This window comes from Dreissena polymorpha, chromosome 5 (genome assembly GCF_020536995.1).
Source record: "Dreissena polymorpha isolate Duluth1 chromosome 5, UMN_Dpol_1.0, whole genome shotgun sequence".
In the NCBI taxonomy this organism is placed as follows: domain Eukaryota; kingdom Metazoa; phylum Mollusca; class Bivalvia; order Myida; family Dreissenidae; genus Dreissena; species Dreissena polymorpha.
The window spans coordinates 102,212,634-102,237,318 of NC_068359.1; the positions used below are offsets into that span (position 1 = coordinate 102,212,634).

The 24,685-nt window shown below is 35.1% G+C and overlaps 1 protein-coding gene across 2 annotated transcripts in view; it reads left to right on the forward strand.

The window, feature by feature from the left end:
* LOC127882158 (intersectin-1-like) overlaps window positions 1–24,685 on the forward strand; it is a 66,418-nt gene that overhangs the window by 34,514 nt on the left and 7,219 nt on the right. For both annotated transcript variants that reach the window (XM_052430633.1, XM_052430634.1), the window contains 6 exons: window positions 102–226; window positions 2,656–2,910; window positions 20,433–20,606; window positions 22,244–22,396; window positions 23,181–23,264; window positions 23,995–24,140. In XM_052430633.1, coding sequence (XP_052286593.1) covers window positions 102–226; window positions 2,656–2,910; window positions 20,433–20,606; window positions 22,244–22,396; window positions 23,181–23,264; window positions 23,995–24,140 — 937 coding nt within the window. The remainder of the gene's footprint in view (window positions 1–101; window positions 227–2,655; window positions 2,911–20,432; window positions 20,607–22,243; window positions 22,397–23,180; window positions 23,265–23,994; window positions 24,141–24,685) is intronic.

Below are 24,685 nucleotides of genomic sequence, written 5' to 3' on the forward strand. Positions count from 1 at the left end.
TGATATTAATATAATATATTCATGCATTTAGATCATTGTAAGGTCAATGTTATAAAAGAGAAACAAGCCAGTATCTCATTTAATGACCTCTATACTTCAAGGTCTGGGTCGTCACCACGCGTCGCTAACAGAGGCGCCATCAGATGAGATCTTTTCTTTCCTCGGTGATCTGGGACCTGGCGAGAGTTATCCCAGTCTTGAGGAGCTTCAGGAAGGGGCGGAACAGGTGGGTGGAGCTTCTGTCAGTCAGTGGCTATTTTTAGCACAGTTGCTATTTAGAGCGCTTCATGTAAATCAGTACATAATTTAAGCAAAAAATGTAAATGATCAGTAATGATTTTTAGCACAAATTGTCAGTCAATGTCTATTTTTAGCATTACTTGTCAATAAGTATTCAATTTTAACACAACTTGTAAATCAGTGACTATATTTTACATATTTTGTTTGTCATTGCCTTTTTAAGGTGCGTTAAAGGACTGTAAAAAAAGCTTTCCATAAAGAAATGAAATAATTAAACTCAGGGATCATATTTTTTTTGGTTTTGTCGGTCCTAGACCGATTGGGGTCATGAAAGACCGATTGAAAATCCCAAACAGTCGGTCCGATTCTGTTTGCTAAAATTCCCATGTCATGAAATCGATTACACAGTGTACATGCTAACATACCCTAATGACATTCTTATCTGGATTAGGTGTGATAAACCATTTGCTGCAGTCTCTAAACCGGTCAGGACTGGATTATTGCACGTCAGACCAAGAATAAAAAAACTTGTGAACAGCGGATTAAAGAAGCATCCGAAAAGACGCGTCTGAAAGCACGCGCTGTAACTAAACAAAATATGCCGATACATTTTCCACCAGCATAATAATCCGGTTATATAATTATGAATGAAAGTCGCGGATCTGATTGACAGAACAGCCGAAAGTTATTTTTTATGGGCGGAACACAAGAAAAATAATATACATTGTATAAATCTTTAGTAAAACCGTTTTAGAATCGAAATAATTCGTGTACTTTATACTTTGTTGTTGAATAACTCACGACCGGAAAATTAGATGCGTGGTTTCAATTGTTTCGCTCTCGCGATTAAATCCCTACGCATCCAAACTATCGGCCGTGGGTTATTTGACAACAGAGTATATTATTGCATGAACTCTATCTATAATGCCCTCTGGCGGGTTGCAGAAACTTGGCAAAAGGAGGACTTGAACGGGAGAAATCGTGTATTAACAATGCGATTCACGTGAAGTCAAGCCCTGTTATGTGTTTTTCATATCCATAATCTGGTCCACGCGCAGTTACTTCCCTTTTCCAGCCTTCGACGACTTTCCAAGCATAAATGGGGAACCGAATAAGCACCGGTTTCCTCATGCATGCAGGGATAATGACTATTTCAATCCACTTTTCAAGTTATATCATCTGCACTCTCTTGACAACAGCTTTATTTTATTGGCAACATCAATGAAGTTAAGGTTATTTACTCAATACTTTCAAATGACTATGCTGTAAATGTGTGTATGTACCTTCAACGTTCCTGCTGTAAATTTCAAAATAATTCCTCATTTCTTACTTTGCGCGGCTGCATTTCAACTTTGCATTAATCCACTGTTTAAACACATTTTAAATCGAAAACTGCCTATCCAAAGGTAAAGCCTCGTCGTTTCGGATGATGACCGAGTGAGGCATATGTAAAACACAACCTTGAACTGTATTGAAATAATCGAATTCTTTGAGATGTCGAATGAACAAAACATATTGTTTTCAATGTTATTAAAAATTATTTTGGTATGTGTGATTTGTTTATGCAATAATAGCGAAAAAACACATTTTCTCGGACATGATCATCTGCGGGCGCTCTCAAAATCCGATGATCATGCCCTCGAAAACATGTATTATCCCTATAATGTACACAAATTATTTCTTAATTATTTGGTGTGTTATTGTCAGTAGCCAACCTTCGCACAGTCATTTGGTTGGTTCAGTGCATGTTTGTAAGCTATTATCGAGTCGACAACAATTTAAAACATCGGTATAGACTTACACAGATTGATAATATTGACAACGATGAAAAAGTCTGATAAAACATAATTTTTCGGATACTTTTTCCCTATTTTTATCCGGACCGATTGATGTTGCGGGAAAATATGATCCCTGATTAAACTTAATAGAAAATTATCAATTGACATCAAACAAATCAGACAACTGTCTTTAAATCATGCAAACTTATTTTGATACATTGAAAGCTGGACTTTTGGAAAGTTGAAAGTCTGTTAAAAAAAAAATAAAAAAAAATTCGGCTCAAAAACAAGGTTTTTGTGTTTTTTTGGATATTTCCAAATTAGAATCCTGAATAACTTCATAGCTAAAACAACATATCAATGAAACAAACAGTTTGGATTTGAAAAAAACACACACATAAAAACCTTGTTAATTCTGTTTTTCTTTATCTGGCAACTGGTAATGTTGGTTTTGCAGTAATACATTATAATTGTTCATTCTGTGCATGTAAATTATTTAAAACATTGAAAGGATCGTCCACCTTTCATAAATTAAAAACATTTCCAGATGATAAGTGTTGTTTTATGATTTCCAATGTATTGCAATAATAACACTGTACATATAACACAATTCATCATCACATCCTCTCTGTTTTAGTTTTCACCGCTGTCGACGTCCATTTCTCAAGATGCTGATCAACTCATTAAAGTTCGCAAGAACCCAAGCAATGTTAGCTCCCTGAGCACCGACAGTGGTGTGATTGGTCAGGACGGGTCGCATGACTCCCAGCAGAGCAGCCCCACGAACACGCTGTCACACTCCATGTCAGAGAGGCACAGGTCGGCATGGCAACACCACCCGCTGCCCGGGCGATCACTTAGCGTCAGCTGTGGGGACCTCTCGTCTGATGTGGTGAGTGGATTTGGGGGAAACTATTTTCAATGATTTGCTGTCTTCCTGTCATAAACTATAACTTTGCCATATATTGATAGATTTAGAAATTATTTTGCGCAAATGTCAATCCTCATGAGACAACAGGTAAAATGTAACTGCAAAGGTTAAAGACCACACTTATAGGTCAGAGGTGTAATTTTGCCATTAAACTACTTGGTAATTGCTGTCTTTGTTGATGGATTAAGAAATATTTGGCACAAATTTCAGCCATAATAAGATAATGTGTTTCATGTAACATCCATCTACTACCTCAAAGGTCAAGGCCATGCCTAGAGGTCAGAGGTCTGATTCGGCCATAAAACAGCCTGAATGTATGTGCGTATTTCTTTTGACCTTGCGGTCAAGAATAGCCCATGAAAGTGCAAGCACTTATTTCCAATGCATGGGGTTCTTTGGTTTTTGCTAAACAAACAGCAAACAGAAGAGACAGTATCGAGATACGAGGAATCCGGTTGTGATACCCTAGCTCCTTGGTTCTTTTACGTGCCCAGTGTGTAGCACTGATACACGCGAGAATTACCTGGGTTTCATACCAGTAAATTTCTTGTTGGGTGGGGAACACTTAAAGCATTTCTGAAATTTCCAGTGCCCTGACCACGAATTGAACTGGGGACCTCTGGAATGGACTAGACCAGTGTTTTACTACTTGACTACCGCACGACCTGAACATTCTCAGCCATAATTGTGCCCCCCTTTGAAGAAGAGGGGGTATATTGCTTTGCTTATGTCAGTCGGTCTGTCGGTCTGTCGGTCCGTCCACCAGGTGGTTGTCAGACAATAACTCAAGAACGCTTGGGCCTAGGATCATGAAACTTCATAGGCACATTGATCATGACTCGCAGTTGAACCCTATTGATTTTGAGGTCACTAGGTCAAAGGTCAAGGTCACGGTGACCAGAAATAGTAAAATGGTTTTTGATTGATAACTCAAGAACGCATACCCCTAGGATCATGAAACTTCATGGGTAGATTGATCATGACTTGCAGATGACCCCTATTGATTTTGAGGTCACTAGGTCAAAGGTCAAGGTCACGGTGACCCGAAATAGTAAAATGGTTTCCGGATGATAACTCAAGAACGCATACGCCTAGGAACATGAAACTTCATGGGTAGATTGATCATGACTCGAAGATGACCCCTATTGATTTTGAGGTCACTAGGTCAAAGGTCAAGGTCACGGTGACCCGAAATAGTAAAATGGTTTCCGGATGATAACTCAAGAACGCATACAACTAGGATCATGAAACTTCATAGGTAGATTGATCATGACTTGCAGATGACCCCTATTGATTTTGAGGTCACAAGGTCAAAGGTCAAGGTCACGGTGACCCTAAATAAAAAAATGATTTTCGGATGATACTCAAGTACGCTTTTGCCTAGGATCATGACACTTCATAGGTACATTGATCGTGACTCGCAGATGACCCCTATTGATTTTCAGGTCAGGAGGTCAAAGGTTAAGGTCACAGTGACAAAAATCGTATTCACACAATGGCTGCCACTACAACGGACAGCCCATATGGGGGGCATGCATGTTTTACAAACAGCCCTTGTTTTGATTGAATTGAAATAATTTGGCACAAATTGAACAAATTGAAGAAAGATGTGTTGCGTATAAAAAATAGTCTTATTACCATATCATAAAGAGATCTATTTGTAATGGCATAATATGATGTATTGGTAGTGTATTTTGAAACTATTTTATTGAGTTTTGTTGAAACATAGATATACATAAAGTTTAACTTAGTTATCCCTATGAAACATTTAAAGACTATTCTACTTTGCTACTTTTCTTGCAGTGCATTGTTTCGTAGATGGTAGTTATTTGAATGATATTGCTAAATAACCATGAATAACATCGTGTTTATTCGATGAAAGTTACTGTAATACTTTTATGACTTGTTTATCCTTCCTGTGAATAAATAGGATGTTTATCAGGCATGAAAACAGAAATGACAATAATTGAACATGTAAGACTTGCAGGGTTTGATTCTTGCTATTGATCAGCTATGCAATTAAGCAATGAGCCGTGCTTTGTGAAAAGGGGGTTTAATGCATGTGCGTAAAGTGTTGTCCTAGATAAGCCTGTGCAGTTTGCACAGGCTAATCAGGGACAACACTTTCGGCTTTTATGATATTTTCTGTTTAAAGGAAGTCTCGTCTTAGCAAAAATCTAGTTGGAAAGTGTTTTTCCTGATAAGCCTGTGTAAACTGCACAGGCTAATGTGGGATGACACTTTGTGTATATGCATTGAACCCCCTTTTCACAGTGCGCTTTTCAAATACTTGATGATAATGTGTTGGGTTTGGTGGTAATCAAAAATTTAATTATACTATTAATGTTCCAATATAGCAAAATAGCAGTATTATGTAAAACTTAGAGCTCTACTTATAAAATAAAAAAAATACCATAAAAGCGGAAAAATGGTGGTATTTATAAAATGTAATGATACAATTAATGTTCCAATAGCTAAAGATCTTTTTATGTGTGTAAAACTTGCTCTACTTATTAGCAGCACAACAAGAACATGTGATCAGCAGCAACTGCACATTGCTTTGCAATTAAATAAAGTTCTCATTGCAGTATAAAATGGTCACAATGGCTTTAGTCTTAACCCTTTTTTTTTTAGTTTGTTTGCATCGAAAGTGTCAGGCTTATTTAAACGCTCTTCAGTCCATTTCCTGGGCCTAGAACCAATGCTTGGTGTGTTTGATGGGGATCTGAAGAACGCTCCCACAGTGGAGATGAAACCCTTGATCTATTAGGACACCATACCCATTACACTATGGTATTGTGCTGTATCATCGGGTCAGACATACGTCTGAATAAAATACTGTTGATGTGATTCATAACATTTGCATAAATTTCAAGCAACGTATTATAGAATTATGGAATTGACATGCACTAGAAACACAATTTCAAGAAATCATTGTTAAAAAAAACATCTGCACAGTAGAAGTTTTAAAAATACCATTTTTCTTACAATTCACTTGTTGGTTTTTTTTTCATAAAATTGTTTACTACACAATATCTACAGAATTCTTTTACTATGGATAACATAATTGTTATGCATTGTGCAAGTTACCTGGATTTTAGGAAAGAAAAATAGCTATTGAGTTGAAGGTCAACTGGTCAAAAATCAAGGTCACACGGGATTATAAAGGTCACATTGCTTCATAACAATATCAAGAGATATCTTAGGATCATATTAATTTTTATGTTTGTCAGTCTTAACAAAAGATGACCCCTATTGATTTTTAGATCATAAAAGAGGTCAATGTGAGGTCAATAGTCAAGGTCATGTAGACTACTTGAGCTGCAAATCAGTAGGCATACATTATTGACAAACATATTTTCTCAATCGTTTTTCTTTTAATATGGTAAGTTTTTTTAGCAAAATAAACATCATATTCTTCAAAGATCTATAAATAAAATAAACTTTTACATATTAACATCAATGAAAGGCGATCAAATATTATCTCGCAGCCTTTGCTATTTGGCATTATCTTAAGTCATCCCAATAAGCTACAATTCATGTTTTTGCACAGTAAAATTGAAAACAAGTTAAACATGGAACAAAAATCAATAATAATTACAGCTTTCATAATTAAACTTGATATTAGAATAATCTATAATGGATTTCTAAAATCTGTGTCTCTGCAGAAATATTTAGTAACAATAGGCAACATTTATGACCAAATATTTTTGTTTTAGTACAACTTTTAATAAAGCAAAATTGTTAAGGACAGTGGTGATTTACCAAATTAAATTCCAAGCAAAATTCTTTATTGAAACTAAATAGTTCCAGATATAATGGTTAGCAAAACTTTGTAAGATTTCAGGCCAAGACAGGTTTTTCAAATTTAAATGTACATATATGTCTGATTATTATTTCTTTTTTATAATTTTTATTTAATTTATGAAATTAATTTAAATGGATCTAGAGACAGTAATAGTGGACATTTTAATTTAAATAATTCAGGAGGTACTTATTGCAACACTGTTTTCAAAGATTTCAGGCCAATGCAGACTTTTGTTTATTGAAAATAACATATTTGCTTTGCCCCAAACTTAATTATTTCTTAAATAATATATCTTATTTAAGTTTAATTTTGAAGGAAATATAAGATATAGCCTGAAGTTAACTTCAATTTAATGTTCTTTATGTGGCCTGAACAATGACAACTGTCTTGTCAGTAGACATCTGTGATAGGCCTGAACAATGACAACTGTCTTGTCAGTAGACATCTGTGATAGAGGTGGCCTGAACAATGACAACTGTCTTGTCAGTAGACATCTGTGATAGGCCTGAACAATGACAACTGTCTTGTCAGTAGACATCTGTGATAGAGGTGGCCTGAACAATGACAACTGTCTTGTCAGTAGACATCTGTGATAGAGGTGGCCTGAACAATGACAACTGTCTTGTCAGTAGACATCTGTGATACTGAACAATGACAACTGTCTTGTCAGTAGACATATGTGATAGAGGTGGCCTGAACAATGACAACTGTCTTGTCAGTAGACATCTGTGATACTGAACAATGACAACTGTCTTGTCAGTAGACATATGTGATAGAGGTGGCCTGAACAATGACAACTGTCTTGTCAGTAGACATCTGTGATAGGCCTGAACAATGACAACTGTCTTGTCAGTAGACATCTGTGATAGAGGTGGCCTGAACAATGACAACTGTCTTGTCAGTAGACATCTGTGATAGAGGTGGCCTGAACAATGACAACTGTCTTGTCAGTAGACATATGTGATAGAGGTGGCCTGAACAATGACAACTGTCTTGTCAGTAGACATCTGTGATAGGCCTGAACAATGACAACTGTCTTGTCAGTAGACATCTGTGATAGAGGTGGCCTGAACAATGACAACTGTCTTGTCAGTAGACATCTGTGATAGAGGTGGCCTGAACAATGACAACTGTCTTGTCAGTAGACATATGTGATAGAGGTGGCCTGAACAATGACAACTGTCTTGTCAGTAGACATATGTGATAGAGGTGGCCTGAACAATGACAACTGTCTTGTCAGTAGACATCTGTGATGTGGCCTGAACAATGACAACTGTCTTGTCAGTAGACATATGTGATAGAGGTGGCCTGAACAATGACAACTGTCTTGTCAGTAGACATATGTGATAGAGGCCTGAACAATGACAACTGTCTTGTCAGTAGACATCTGTGATAGAGGGCCTGAACAATGACAACTGTCTTGTCAGTAGACATCTGTGATAGAGGTGGCCTGAACAATGACAACTGTCTTGTCAGTAGACATCTGTGATAGAGGTGGCCTGAACAATGACAACTGTCTTGTCAGTAGACATATGTGATAGAGGCCTGAACAATGACAACTGTCTTGTCAGTAGACATCTGTGATAGAGGCCTGAACAATGACAACTGTCTTGTCAGTAGACATATGTGATAGATGTGGCCTGAACAATGACAACTGTCTTGTCAGTAGACATATGTGATAGATGTGGCCTGAACAATGACAACTGTCTTGTCAGTAGACATATGTGATAGATGTGGCCTGAACAATGACAACTGTCTTGTCAGTAGACATCTGTGATAGGCCTGAACAATGACAACTGTCTTGTCAGTAGACATCTGTGATAGGCCTGAACAATGACAACTGTCTTGTCAGTAGACATCTGTGATACTGAACAATGACAACTGTCTTGTCAGTAGACATCTGTGATAGAGGCCTGAACAATGACAACTGTCTTGTCAGTAGACATATGTGATAGAGGCCTGAACAATGACAACTGTCTTGTCAGTAGACATCTGTGATAGAGGCCTGAACAATGACAACTGTCTTGTCAGTAGACATCTGTGATAGAGGCCTGAACAATGACAACTGTCTTGTCAGTAGACATCTGTGATAGAGGCCTGAACAATGACAACTGTCTTGTCAGTAGACATCTGTGATAGAGGCCTGAACAATGACAACTGTCTTGTCAGTAGACATCTGTGATACTGAACAATGACAACTGTCTTGTCAGTAGACATCTGTGATAGGCCTGAACAATGACAACTGTCTTGTCAGTAGACATCTGTGATAGGCCTGAACAATGACAACTGTCTTGTCAGTAGACATCTGTGATAGAGGCCTGAACAATGACAACTGTCTTGTCAGTAGACATCTGTGATACTGAACAATGACAACTGTCTTGTCAGTAGACATCTGTGATACTGAACAATGACAACTGTCTTGTCAGTAGACATCTGTGATAGGCCTGAACAATGACAACTGTCTTGTCAGTAGACATCTGTGATAGAGGCCTGAACAATGACAACTGTCTTGTCAGTAGACATCTGTGATACTGAACAATGACAACTGTCTTGTCAGTAGACATCTGTGATACTGAACAATGACAACTGTCTTGTCAGTAGACATCTGTGATAGAGGCCTGAACAATGACAACTGTCTTGTCAGTAGACATATGTGATAGGCCTGAACAATGACAACTGTCTTGTCAGTAGACATCTGTGATAGGCCTGAACAATGACAACTGTCTTGTCAGTAGACATCTGTGATACTGAACAATGACAACTGTCTTGTCAGTAGACATATGTGATAGAGGCACTCATGCATTCTCTCCTAGGAGATGATGTTCCCTGTTTTGATGACTCGTAAAATTGTTTACTCACTTTTTTAGCCAATCAAAATCTTTCTTTCTTGGTAAATTAGTGATTGTCAGGGCAAATAACAAATGATCGCTAGCAGCTGTTGTAATTGTCAACAAAATAACTTAGTAATGTTATGATTTCTGTCGAACAACGTAAAATTGGTGGGAAAATGATCTTTTCAGGATTCAAAAATCGTCTAAATTTATTTTTAAAGGCACGCGTAGCTGTTTTAATTATTTGCTGGAAGCATATCGTTCATGCGGAAAATTGCATATTCTTGATTTGCATTTTTGCGGGAAAAGTCGATCTCATGCGGGAAACCCCTGTTCAATAGAAAAATGCTGATATTTTTTCTGCCATTGGCATTGTTAATAAACTGACATTGTAGCTTCTCATGTGACTGAAATCTCCGGGGCCGTAAGAAACAACGGGAACTCTCAATAACATGCATCTTTATTTATTGATAGATCTTTATCTTCTTTCATAAGAGCTGATGTAATGTCAGCATGCATAGAATAATAATTGGTTAAAAGAAGATTCAAAATAATTATCAATATTGTTACATGTTTACAATAGACCAGTGAAAAATGACTGTGTTCCCAAGAGGTTGTATGATAACTATAGCTTATTTGTGGGATATTTGTATCAGTACAAAAAACGACTTGCAATTAGTGATCAATACTGCTACACTTTGTATGGAAAGAGAATTTCAAATATTCATCATCTGTAGCAAAAACCTACCCGGAAAAACCAGGTTAATTAGTTGTTCCGCCTATCAGTTTACCTAGAAAACGTGCACCTAAAGCTAACAACAAAACAAGTGTGACTTTGTCATATCCACGTGTGACATTGGCTCTGTCCTTGCACTTGACATTGCACAACATCACGTTTGCGGATGAGAATGGAGACTAATGGGCGGAAGTTTCCCGCTTTGATTTGATGGCTTCTAATGCTTGTTGAATTAATTTACGATACATTGCTAAATGATCTAACTACGATTGTACTTGAGCCTTAAAGTTGTATGACCTCTTGGGAAAGTCACATTCGACAGTTTGTGTCTAATAATTCAAATCAAGTAATGTCACAATTGTAAGAAACCAATTCTTTAGAGCTAAATGTATGGTGGATTCTCATTATTTTGATGAATGTGTGTATTTTATTGTTCATTATTTTAATGAATTAATGTATTTTTGTTAGGGATGGGTTAAATATTTAAAAACTTGGATATTAAAAAATCGGGCACAATAAATAATCACATTCAAAATTGTAATTCAAGTGCCCAATATTTATGCAAACACACTTCTGAAGAATTGTATGGATAGGTTTTGCCATTATATGACAAGATGAAAATTGGTATCTGAAGGGCAACTGGGGAGCGGCTGTGGGGCAACAGGGGAGGGGCTGTGTTTGGGCAACTGGGGAGGGGCTGTGTTTGGGCAACTGGGGAGGGGCTGTGTTTTTTGTGGATTTATTTGTCAGTTTGCAATGGTGCTATAATACAGAGTGTTTCATCTATTGTCGACAGAATGATGTGTTATTTAAAATTCAGCAACTCGCAATTAAGACAACTTGCATTATCATTAAATGACCATATAATTTTTATTGTTATATCCATTATAATAAATCTATGATTATCTAATCAGAATTTAGTTACTCAAATACAAACACATTCACTTGTTTGCTATAAGTATCAATTTATTTTGACTTGGTAGTTTTTATTTCAAACTAGTAATATGTTCTAGATTTATCTAAAATTTTGATTTTAATTATTATTAAGTTGAAATTCACAATGCCACCCTCTCGTGTTTCATGTGCTCCAGTCTGAGCTAAGACAAAGGCATGCAATGTTATAGTATGAGATAAATAATGTATATGGTCATATGTTTATTGGAAAATTTGTCTTATATTTCATGAAAATCATATGTATTAAGTGACAAAATGACAAGCATCATTATCATTTATTGTTTTCAAAATCCTCTTATTCAAAGATTCATAGTGTCAGGATTGTATCTATAGTGGTATTTGTGGGGGAAAGAAATCAGTACTTTGTTCCTGAGTATGGACATTAAACCTTTGCATGCTGGTAAATTTGTCGTCTGCTAAAATGTCGTCTGCTGAATTTCTAAAATTAGCATTTTCTTCGATTTTTTTCAAAGAATACTATAAGAATAGCAAACAGTTTGGATCCTGATGAGACGCCATGTTCTGTTGCGTCTCATCTGGATCCTAACTGTTTGCAAAGGCCTTCAAAATTAGGTTCCAGCACTGAAAGAGTTAAGATCTTAAGTTTAAACATTCAATGTGTGAATGTATTCAAAAAATTTCAAAATTAATATTTGAATATCATTTCATCATTTGTTGCCATCCATTATTTTAATGAGTGCTTGTCAACTAAAAATTGTTTCATGGTTGGCTTTAGGTGTAATTTCTTTTTTTTTTATGCCCCCAAAGGAGGGCATAATTAGAGATCAGACCGTCTGTCTTTCCGTCTAACTTTGCGTTTAGGTTTCTAAAAATGCTCAAAACTTCTATGTCGCTTGAGATATAATCTTCATATTTGGTTTGCATGTGTATATGAACAAGGCCTTTCCATACGCACACAAATTTTGACCCCTGTGACCTTGACTTTGAATTAAGGGTCAGCATTTAGGTTTCGAAATCTGCATTTAGGTTTAGGAAAATGTTCATAACTTCTATGTCCCTTGAGATATAACCTTCTTATTTGGTATGCATGTGTATATGGACAAGGCCTTTCCATATGCACACAAATTTTGACCCCTGTGACAATGACCTTGAACTTAGGGTCCGCATTTAGGTTTTGAAATCTGCATTTAGGTTTCAAAAAATGCTCATAACTTCTATGTCTCTTGAGATATATATAATCTTCATATTTGGTATGCATGTTTATATAGACAAGGCCTTTCCATATGCACACAAATTTTGACCCCTGTGACCTTGACCTTGAACTTAAAGGGTCCGCATTTAAGTTTAAAAATCTGCGTTTAGGTTTCGAAAAATACTGATTACTTCTATCCATTGAGATATAACCTTCATATTTGGTATGCATGTGTATATGGACAAGGCTTTTCCATAGGCACACAATTTTGACCCCGTGACCTTGAACTTAGGGTCCGCGTTTAGGTTTCGAAATCTGCATTTAAGTTTCGAAAAATGCTCATAACTTCTATCAAAGCGTTTATAGGTGGCATATGTCATCCTATGATGACAGCTCTTGTTAATCCACGAGATAAATATATTTCTAAACTAAAATTTTATTATATAGAAAATACTATGGAAACAAGCATAATGTAATTAGACAGTAAAAACCATAGATAGACTGTACAAGAAGTTCAAAACATTGCTTTCAGGGGAAAATCTTGGCTTGAATTCAAGAAATAATAACATTGAATATAACAATTGTTAGGAAAACTATTATAACAAATTATATTTAAGAATGTTAATTGAAGTAGGACGTGAGTAATTTTGCATTAGAGGAAATGTGTTTTTGCATGGATGCAAAACTATCTGTTAATCAAACTAATCAACTACAAACATATCAGTTTTTTGTGTTTCTTTAAATTAATAAAATAGTGAAGAAAACAAAAGATGAGAAACCAGTCGCAAGTGTTTTGGTTTCTTGAAGACAAAAAAAAATGAACATACTTCTTTAATGCCTTTGTCTGGAAGTTTTCAATTAAGTAGCAAACATTGTCTTCATGAATAAACAGCTTTTATTCCTAGTGATAATTAATGAAAGAGCCTAGAAAATGACGATGTCTCGTGTATAATGTAAATAATCACATGATCATGTTTTCTGTAGCTAATGATAGGTGGACCAGTATATATATAAGTCAGACCAATAAGACAAGACAATGTGATGTGATACGCACATTGCTTCTGGAAATTACAAAACATAAGAACTCAAAGATTAATTGACAGACGTGCTTTATGTAAGATCTTTAGCAGATAAAAAGTTTGTATTTGAAAGCTTTTATTGTCCTCTCTGCAACTATATAATCATTAGCTGTTGTCATTTTGTGTTTTAATTTCACATCAAGCTAAATTGGAGTACACTGTTTAGAGACTATTTAATTAAAGGTTGCAATAAACCAAGTGTTTATAATTTGACTATAAGAAATTTTCTGTGCAATTAAAAGGATGTGACTGTTACAACATATATTTGCACAAAAGATTTCTGTCATGAAACGTAGCGTAAGAAAAGAAAACAGCATTGAGGCCATCGTAACACGGAAAAGGGTCCATACAAACATTGACATCAACAGCGATGACACTGAAAATGCGGTAAATTAACTTTTTTTTTAATGTGTAAAATGCTTAATGGGAAACATGTGAAAACTTTATTGTATATGTGTTAATATGTGTTTTTATCAAAATTTCAACCGTATTATAAGTGTCATAACCATATATTATGTCAATAGTTGTATTATAAATAGTTATAATTATTTTTGAAAAAGCATTAGAAAATGCAATTATTTGTTTAAAACTAATTCCATGCTTCTAAAGAATTGTTCACATGTTAATAGATTGTGATATTTAATTTCCGTAGCATTTATTATTTACTTCATCCTGGTACTGTAGATGATAATTCATAATTAAAACAGGGACATATATTAAGGGGTAATTAAGAGTTCATTAATTGTACAATAATCATATTTTATTTCGGCCTAAAGTCCATACAGCTTTTAAATAATACACATTTTCAGAATTATTCATAAAATGCAAATTCTTTAATGTAAACATCACTGAAATAATTTTTGTATGGAAGGAATCACTTTAATTTTATGTAACATTTTATCACTATTTGTGCATTAAAGTAGATTAGAATAATGCACAGACATTTTGTTAATATATCTTCATGAAACTTGCTCAGAAGATTTGTCCCACTGATATCTTTGATGAGTTCCAAAATGGTTATCTTTGCTAGAAAAACATGACTGCCAAGGGGCGGGGCATTTTTCCTTTAGTTATATGGCTATATATGGCTATAGTAAAATCTTCTTAACCCTTACAGCGCTGGAACTGAATTTTAAAGGCCTTTGCAAACAGTTTGGATCCAGATGAGATGCCACAAAACGTGGCGTCTCATCAGGATCCAAACTGTTTGCTATTTTGATAGTATTCTTTAAAAAAAATCGAAGAAAATGCTAATTTTAGAAATTTAGCAGATGACATTTTAGCAGACGACAAATTTCCCAGCATGCAAAGGGTTAACACTGTAGAGGCCACATTTACTGTCCGATCTTCATGAAACTTGGTCAGAAGATTCATCCCAATAATATCTTGGATGAATTCAAAAATGATGCTGGTTGGTTGAAAAACATGGCAGCCAGGGGGCGGGGCATTGTTCCTTATACGGCTATAGTAAAACCTTGGTAACACTATAGAGGCCACATTTATTTTCCGATCTTCGTGAAACTTGGTCAGAAGATTTGTCGCAATAATATCTTGTTATCTCAGGTGAGCGACTTTGGGCCATTCAGGCCCTCGATCTTGTTGAATAGTCTGATTCAAGTGTTGTGCAAAATCTGCAAATTTTCAAGTAGTACAATTAAACTATTAAGTCATTAATTAGACAATTAAGAGGCATTATAGTCGTTTGATAAGTGTTCATGCGCCAAGCATTAGTTAAGTATGCTAAGGATTAAAACAAGCTCCATGTATTGAAAGAAGACCTGTAGAGAAAGTGCATATGGTATAATATATATATATAAACAATAACTCTTTGTACACTAATTTAATAGTTATTACTCTTTTCTTTTTTTGTATGCATATCAGAACAACATATTTTTATTTTGTTGTGCAGGGCATTTCCTAAGAGTATTGAATGAATACAAACAGTTCTTGTAAAATTGCCATAACTCTTTCTTTATTAATATCAGATTATTGCCCTTTCTTAATTTTCTTGTGCACTTTATAATTCTTTTTCACTTGAAGTTACTAAAAATAAAGTTCATAGATCTACTTAAAACAATGTTTGTAAAAGCAAGAACTGCATGTTACTCACTTTAGTGTTTTTGTAGTTTTTTCATGGCACTGCAGTGGTATTTCTCTTGGACAAAGTCTAATTACAAAGTGTAATTTCATTGTCCAGATCACATGTTCAACAAATATTGAAGAGATTCAAACAAAACTTCATATAATGATAGACATTTTTGAGAGAGTTCATAATTGTTCCACAAAATCATAATTCATTTTTATGCCCTTCACATTAAATTCATTTATCAATAGAACAAATGAGATTTCACTTCTTTTTTTAATAATTAAATCAATTTTTTCAGTTTTTCTCATGATTTGGTCAAAATGTGTGATCGTATTTTTTGGTCATTCTATACTAATTCTGTAACACCACATGTTGATAGGTGCAGTTTGTAAATCTTTGTTAATCTGTCATCCATATAGTGAAATCTGAGAGTCAAATTTGTGTTTCTGGTTCATGTATATTGAAAATCTGCGTATGATACAAAATGTCCATCATAACACATCATGCAGTAAAGGTCACTGAAGGAATATTATCCTATTGGTTTATAAAATATGCATTTTTGTGACCAAATGCATTATATACAGTTTTGTTATTTTGTAAAATTGTGTCAATAGCATAAAGATTACAACTTAAGTGCAATATTTTTTTCTATACAAACAGATTAACAGGGAAGTAGTATACATTTCAGCAATATTTACTTGTTAAAAACATGTAAATGTAAAGTGACATAAAGAATGTCATAAACTTCACAAAAAGCTTTGTGAATATTGACCCAGGCAATAAAGGAATGTTAATTTCAGTAAGCTTTCCAATTAAGACGTTTTTGCCCAGATTTATGGAATTTGCTTAAGTTTTGCCAGTGAGTTTTATGAATACTGTCCCAGGCAAATTATATAAATTTAAGGAATTTTATTGATTTAAGGAATTTTATGATTTTAAGAAATTTCTTCAAGTCTTGACTAAGGTGCTTTGTGACTCTTGGACCAAGGTAAAAAAAATCACGGCGAGTGCAGCGACAGCCAATGGAAAAACTGCGTTTCATTGTCATAGTTTTGGGCACAGAAACAAGTATACATAAACCTATTCACTCTGCTTACTCCCAGGACTAAGGCATCAGTTGGAACTGGCACGTATTTTATTTGTGAATGACTAATAAGTTTCTCTGTTGTGTCCCAAACACCAAGCACGAACCCTTTCATGTGATGTCGTCACTTGCCAAAATATTTTGAATTGGATCCTGGATCAATACAATTACATCATGAGAAAACAGTCAATCAAGAAATAGACATCTTGACTGATTGTGCAACTGTGAAATTAACTCTTTCCCACTCAAAAGCAAAGCGAAAATGGCTTAATAATGTGCAAACAGCATAAAACCAGACAGCCTGTGAGTAACACGCAGTCTGTTCAGGTTTTAAGCTGTTTGCTGCACAGCAGTATTATCTAAGGGTCAATAGAAATGAAGCCTTTAAAACTTGAATCTAGTAGGAAAGGTCTTTAATATAATTTAACTTTCTAAGGGACACATGCGTCAAAATACGTATGAGCCATGCTCTGTAAAAAAGGGGTTTACCGTACAGGCTAATCAGGGACAACACTTGCAGTCTAAACTAGACTTTTGCTAAGAGACTTTCTTTAAATGAAAAATATTATAAAAGGGGAAAGTGTCGTCACGTTAACAACACTTTAGGCACATGCATTAAACCCTCTTTTCACAGAGCACGGCTCATATTAAGTGGTAAATGGTTACTCTTTCAGTGCAGGAACCGGACTTTGAAGGCCTTTGCAAACAGTTTGGATCCAGATGAGACGCCACAGAACGTGGCGTCTCATCAGGATCCAAACTGTTTGCTATTCTGATAGTGTTCTTTGAATAAAATCGAAGAAAATGCTAATTTTAGAAATTCAGCAGAAGACATTTTAGCAGACGACAAATTTCCCAGCATGCAAAGGGTTAAGGAAATTGCACACACACACAAAGTTTTGTTTTTTAAAAAAGATGTTTCAACATTTCGCTATTTAGAAATCGCTAGCCATGTCATAAAACCCTAGTCAACAAACTAGTTCTGATGAAAAATTTACCATCCAAAAGACACAAACACTTTGAAATTTGTCAAATGATGCTTGTTTGGCGAGTTTAAATTACATAGTGTCCATACATGCCATACAATGACCTGGGATGCCTCTGAAGGGAATAACATAAGTACACCATGCAATGTACATTAAATATATATTTTATTGGCACCGAGTGGTTTAGAAAATGTATTAGAAAAGTTTCTTATTAGTGAAATCTTTGTTTGGGAAATTATATAAAACTAAAATGAAACTGATAATTTTTTTAGCATGCATTAAATTATTTTTTTATGGATAGTGGCTTTTAGTTGTTTGAATGAATGAGAGACCATTTGATTCCTTTCTTTTGGCCATAATATATAATTTAAGATAAAAGATGCATATATAATATCAAGCATAAAATTAGGTATTTTATTTAAAGTATGAAACATGTAACATAGAATACAGCAAAGCATGCGACTTGCCTCCCATCTCCTTTATGAGCCTGTACATGACTATAATATTATTTAATTAAGAGATTGTTGTTACTAAAATAATAATTGTTTTTATTTTTTAACCCAATGCTATTTTAGCATGCGTTTAATTATATTTAGTTGACAGAGACTGTTTGATGCCTTAGCTCTTTCAGTGCTGGAACCGAATTTTGAAGGCCTTTGCAAACAGTTTGGATCCAGATGAGACGCCACAGAACATGGCGTCTCATCAGGATCCAAACTGTTTGCTATTCTGATAGTATTCTTTGAAAAAAAATCGACGAAAATGCTAATTTTAAAAATTCAGCAGACGACATTTTAGCAGACGACAATTTTCCCAGCATGCAAAGGGTTAAAATGCTTATGGCCACATGATATTACTAAAACTGGCAATGTTCCGGATTAAGAATTTTATAATAAGAACAATTTCATTGTCCTGTAAAGGCAAAGTTGAAAGATGCAAACATGATGGCAGGCGAAACATGCCTGTTTATAAGTACCACTATGTAACATATGTGCATGTGACTTGCCCCTTCAGTCCTTTATTAGCCTGACAGAGAATTCAATAATACTTAAAACACGTATAAGAAAACATTTTCTAATTAATTTATCCTCTTTTGGATGTCTTACTGGTGTCACATGGATGTCTTACTGGTGTCACATGTTTTGGTTTACAGCTTAGTAACGTGAGTTTCTTTCCACAGATTCCTGTTTTAACGACTCACATGTTAGAGGCTTCTTATTTTAACGCAAAAGTCAAGCTTTAATTTATCAGTGGCAGTTTTTCTTCTTTACAATCGCTGCAGCTACGGTTAGAATCCGGAGGCACGGATGAATTGTTGTCTGTACACTGATCTTTATTCTGATACGCGAGAATTATTCTTTGTGAAACATATTCTATGGGTACATTTTTATATCATTTAGAAGTGTTTAGTGACAATTGACAATAACTGTTTCTTTGAAATTTACTGTAAGAAAATTGTATATATCATTCAGGATTGATACTTGATACCTGAGAATAATTCTTTGTGAAAAGGGTACATTTTTTATATCATTAAGAAGTGATAAATGACGTTTTGAATATTTGTTTGTTAAACCTTACTATAAGTACCTTTTTGCTATCAATAAAAAGCTAAAGCCATTTCATTAAACTTATGTAGTAAACTTTAAAAAAACTATCTATGTCTAATACAGACCACATCACGGTAGTAAAGATAGACCTTTTGGTGTTATTACTATCCTTGCATATGAGTCCCCTGAAATCACCAAGTCAATTAATTAGCCCCCTGGGTATTGCTTTTGTAATTCTGCAGATTTTAACACAAAACGGAAGTTCATACCTGCAAAGCAAGAAAAAATGTCTTCAAAATAACTCATTGTTATTGACCCATTGTTATTGGGTTTATTGACCCAAAAGTAAAATTTTTGAAGGATTGGATCCGCCTAAAAAGATTCTATACATAGATAGCTGATTTATGTTCTTATAATCATCTCTTTTATTATGGAACATCGTTGAAATAGTATCATATCGAGATTCAATAATCATATGCAAGAGTTCTATTCTCCACAGCAAGAAAGGCATGCATGTTTACGAGCACAAATGAGTTCAGAAGTTTTTTTCCGTACAACGTAGTAAACATCAAATCAATTTGTTCAGCTAAGTATGGCTATTAAACCACATTGGAAAGTACACACCATGCATCTAATTAATCATGATTTGCGATGCTCTCGTATTGATAAGCAGGTAATAGGATAACAAAAGCCACATTTCTATGTAACACGTGAACTATCTATAAATAGATATTTATGCACAAATAAAACCTGTAACACGCAACACATATTTAAATAGGTTTTTGATCTGTGCATGGTTGTTTACACATTATAAAAGGACGTACAGAATGTTTTTATTAACAAGAACAAGATAGCTGTTATTCTAAATTATTTTTTATTTTCATCATTCCCAACCTTGATCTTTGATCCATACTTACATGTCAGAGAATGTATGAGTTTTTTCTTTCAAATTCTTGGGTACCCCCATTTTTTAAGGAGAGATTGGCTGGTTTGTACCTGCTCATTTCCATCTCTTTAAAAGTGGATATAATATATAGAGGTCCAGTGTTTTATCTCCACTCTTGCATCATACTCCTTTCAAAGAAATCAAGTACTCATGGTTCTATCCAGGAAACAGAGTGGGGAGTGTCTCACTAAACCGCAGACAATCAAACTTAAATGCATTAAATTCTTCTTTTAAAATTTCTTTTACTATTGGCATCCTTTTTCATAATTTAAGGCAAGCGAGTGTCCCGAGTGCAACAGTGCAGATCAGGTTACCACGGAAATGCGATGCCCATCTTACCAACTGTGCACACGCTGTTGCCAACGACGACTGGAGAGGAAGAAGACGATACAGGAAGTCATGGAGACGGAGGTTAACTATGGTCGTGACCTTTCGCTTTTGAAAGAGGTATACAAAACGTTTGAGACCCGTGGCAATGAAGATTTGAAATTTGTGCCAATTATGAAAGTCTGAACTCACAGCTCTAAAGCAGCTATGTGTTGCTTAACCCCTTCCCACTCAGAAGCATGAAACCGGACCTGCCAGTGAGCCTGCACGTAACTCGCAGTCTGTTCAGGTTTTATGCTGTTTGATGGTCATCAGAAACTATTTAAGGGTTCGAAATAAAGCGTTTAAAACTTTAATTTAGTAAGAAAGGTCTTGAATTAAATTGAACTTTTTTAGGGACTTCAAATGGGTCAAAATGTATATCTAAGTGGTAAACTTTGGTTTAAATACGTATCTAAGTGGTAAAGGGTTAATACATATCTAAGTGGTAAAGGGTTAAATACGTATGTAAGTGGTAAAGGGTTAAATATGTATGTTAGTGGTAAAGGGCTAAGACTTGCATTGGCCGATCACAAACATTCTTATATGAATACTCTGACACAATATTTATTTTTATTTTTCTCAAATTTTTAGATGAGTTAGACCATCATGCTCAATTTTATGTTCATTAACGCTTTTTTGAGTTTTGTGTATAACTCAACCGGAAGTTTTGAGAAGAATATGTATGCATATTCTCATAGCATAGATTTGAGATAGTTTGTGACTTGACAGATATTTTGGTTTCTTGTTCTTGCTACTGGGCCCTTGTGTGCAACATGAAACTCACCAGACTCATAGCAAGGGAGTGGATAAGGCTAAGGGTTTGAAGTTTATGCCACTTATAAAAGCCTTAGCTTGCAACATATAATTGGTCCCCAGAGATAATTATACCCATATAAAACAGTTCTGCACAGTTGTGAAAACTAATTATTGCATGCAGCAGTATATAAATGTGTTTAAAGGTAATTTAATCATTGACAGCTTTTGTCATTTTGATTGAATAAGAGGTTTATTCATGAACTATAAGTTATTAAAGTGTATGTATAATTTTGAATATGCATTTTCAACAAATTATTATATTACTTACTTAATATATTAAAAGGTACATGATAGCTTACTTACAGATTTCTTTGATTAGACCTTTTCAGGAGATATAAATACAAAAATATTGTCAACGTCACACTAAATCCAAAGATAAGTGGGCTTGATATATATAGCCCATCAGCATAACTTTGTGTTGTTATTGGTCATTGCATTTGTGTTAACAGCCTTTCTCCCAGATGGACAGTCCGTTACTGGCATTTTTTGAGCATTAAGTACTGGTAAACCATAAAAGCCAGGAAAATTATAAGTGGATAAACTTGCCACGGTGTGATGTCTAAAAAACATTTGAAAAAGGGGTATGATCCAAATAAAAACATACAAAAACGTATAAGCTGTGCTCTACAAAATGGGGGTTAATGCATGTGGGTAAAGTGTGGTCTCAGAGTCACCTGTGCAGTCAACATGGCTAGTCAGAAAAGACACTATCTGCCTTAAACTAGTTTATGCTATGAAGAGACTTCCTTTAAACTAAAAATATCATAAAAGCGGAAACTTTTGTCCCTGATTAGCCTGTGTGGACTGCACATTCTAAGCTTGGATGACAATTTATGCACATTCATGAAACCCCCTTTCCACAGAGCACGACCTATATCTGTTTAAATGTTAACTTTCAGGAGTTCTATCAGCCGATGCTGAAGGCGGGACTTCTAACGCAGGATCAACTGGACACCGTTTTCCTCAACCTAGATGAGCTGATTCATGTTAACCGACACTTCATCTCAAAACTACGATCTGCAATCCACTCAGCAAATGCTAACAATGATAATGTAAGCTGTTTTTATGCCCCGGATTGAATGATCGGCATATTGTTTTTGGCCTGTCTGTCTGTCATTCTGTCCCAAAACTTTAACCATGTCCCAAAACTTAAACCTTGGTAAAAGTTTTGCGATAACTTTTGCAATATTGAAAATAGCAACTTGATATTTAAGGCATGTAGTGTATCTCTTGAAGACGCACATTTTGAGTTGTGAAATGTCAAGGTCATCCTTCAAGGTCAAAAGTAAAAAAATACAATCCAAGGGAAGTAATAAGCTTTAAAAAGGAGATAATTTCTAAACCTGCAAAATGATATATTGAAATATTATTTCAAAGCGGCGCAATAGGGGGTATTGTGTTGCTGACAAACACATCTCTAATTTCTACATAAATGTTTATGGCACACTTTTGTTCTTAACCTTTTATAAACGCACTTTCATGCCTTTATAGTCCCTTACAAAATTTAATTTAATTAAAACTTCCCTTTACTAGAATAAAAATGTAAAGGCTTCATTTCCAACCCTTATATATTGATGAGCAGCAAACAGCATAAAACCTGAACAGACTTGCAGGCTGTTTCGGTTTGATGCTGGTTGCAAAAGCCATTTTCAGTTTGCTTTCGATTGGGAAAGGGTTAATGTACTAAACATTATTTTGCTGTTTAATTGATTTTTTATGTGAATTGACTTATAATAACTCTTTTGTACGAAAACTGTAACCAGATATTAAATCTGAAGGCAGGATTTGTTCTGATAAAGCATAATACATATTATCCTCTATTATGTAATATTTCAGGATCTACAGGAAGTGATGATTGGAAATCTGTTTCTTGAGTCCTCCACAATGTTCCTAACCTTTGAAAACTACTGTGTTAACCAGGTAAATCATGTTTCTCACCTTTGAAAACAATACTGTGTTAACCAGGTAAATCATGTTCCTCACCTTGGAAAACCATTGTGTTAACCAGGTGAATCATGTTTCTCACCTTTGAAAACTACTGTGTTAACCAGATAAATAATGTTACTCACCTTTGAAAACTACTGTATTAACCAGGTAAATCATGTTCCTCACCTTGAAAAACCATACTGTTAACCAGGTAAATCATGTTCCTCACCTTTGAAAACTACTGTGTTAACCAGGTAAATAATGTTCCTCACCTTCAAAACTACTGTTAACCAGGTAAATCATGTTCCTCACTTTCAAAAACTACTGTGTTTACCAGGTAAACCACTTTTAATACCTTGGTTAACTACTGTACTGTGTTAACCATGTTCATTACTTTTGTAAACTACTGTGTTAACCAGGTCAACCATGTTCATTTTTTTAATTACTCTATTAACCAGATAAAACATATTTTTTACCTTATAAAACTTCTTTCAGGCAAACCATGTTCTTCACATGTGGTAATATTTCCAATTTCAGTCCTAGGCAAATTTTGTAACAATGTTTCCTATTTAGTCCAAGGCACCATTCTCAAACAATATTTCCTATTTCTGTCTAAAGTAACAGTCTTACAAAGATATGCTTATTAATTAAATTCTATGTTACCAGTATTATAACAACATTTCCTATTTTAATCAACATCTTACAACACTATTTCCTATGACAGTCCCAGGCGCCGGTGTTACTAGAGCAGTATGAGAGAGAGAAGGAGCTGGTTCGAATCTTCCTGCAGGCCTTGCAGAATGACAACCAGCAGCTACGACGCATGCACCTCAAGTCATTCCTTATGGTGCCTGTACAAAGGATCATGAAGTAAGTGGACCCTTATTGAACGACATCTATTCTTTTTTTTATGGTATGTCCCTCTATGTAAATATGGGGGATGATAGGTTTACCTTTGGTCTGTCCCTCATGGTTTCTGTACAAAGGTTCATTGGTCATGATTGGCTCAGATAATACTTAACCCATTACACCTAGATATGTATTAGTGGTCCCTCAGAAAATTAAATTAAAGACCTTTCTTACTAGTTTAAAGTTATGAAAGCTTCTTTTCCAATCCTTAGATACTGATGAGCAGCAAACAGCATAAAACCTGAACAGACTGCGAGAAACTTGCAGGCTGTTCTGGTTTTATGCTGTTTGCACATTGCCATTTTTAACTTGCTTCTGAGTGGGAAAGGGTTAAACCATAAAAGTACCCCTGGTACTCGTAAGTATATTTCAATGTACTGGTGTGGAAAATACACTTAAGGCACCCAGCCATACTCTGGGATTTTGTTTGCATATTTTCAGTACCACAGGTAATGTGTAGTATACTTAAGAGTACTGGGGTACTTGTACGTAGTATCTGAGCTAAC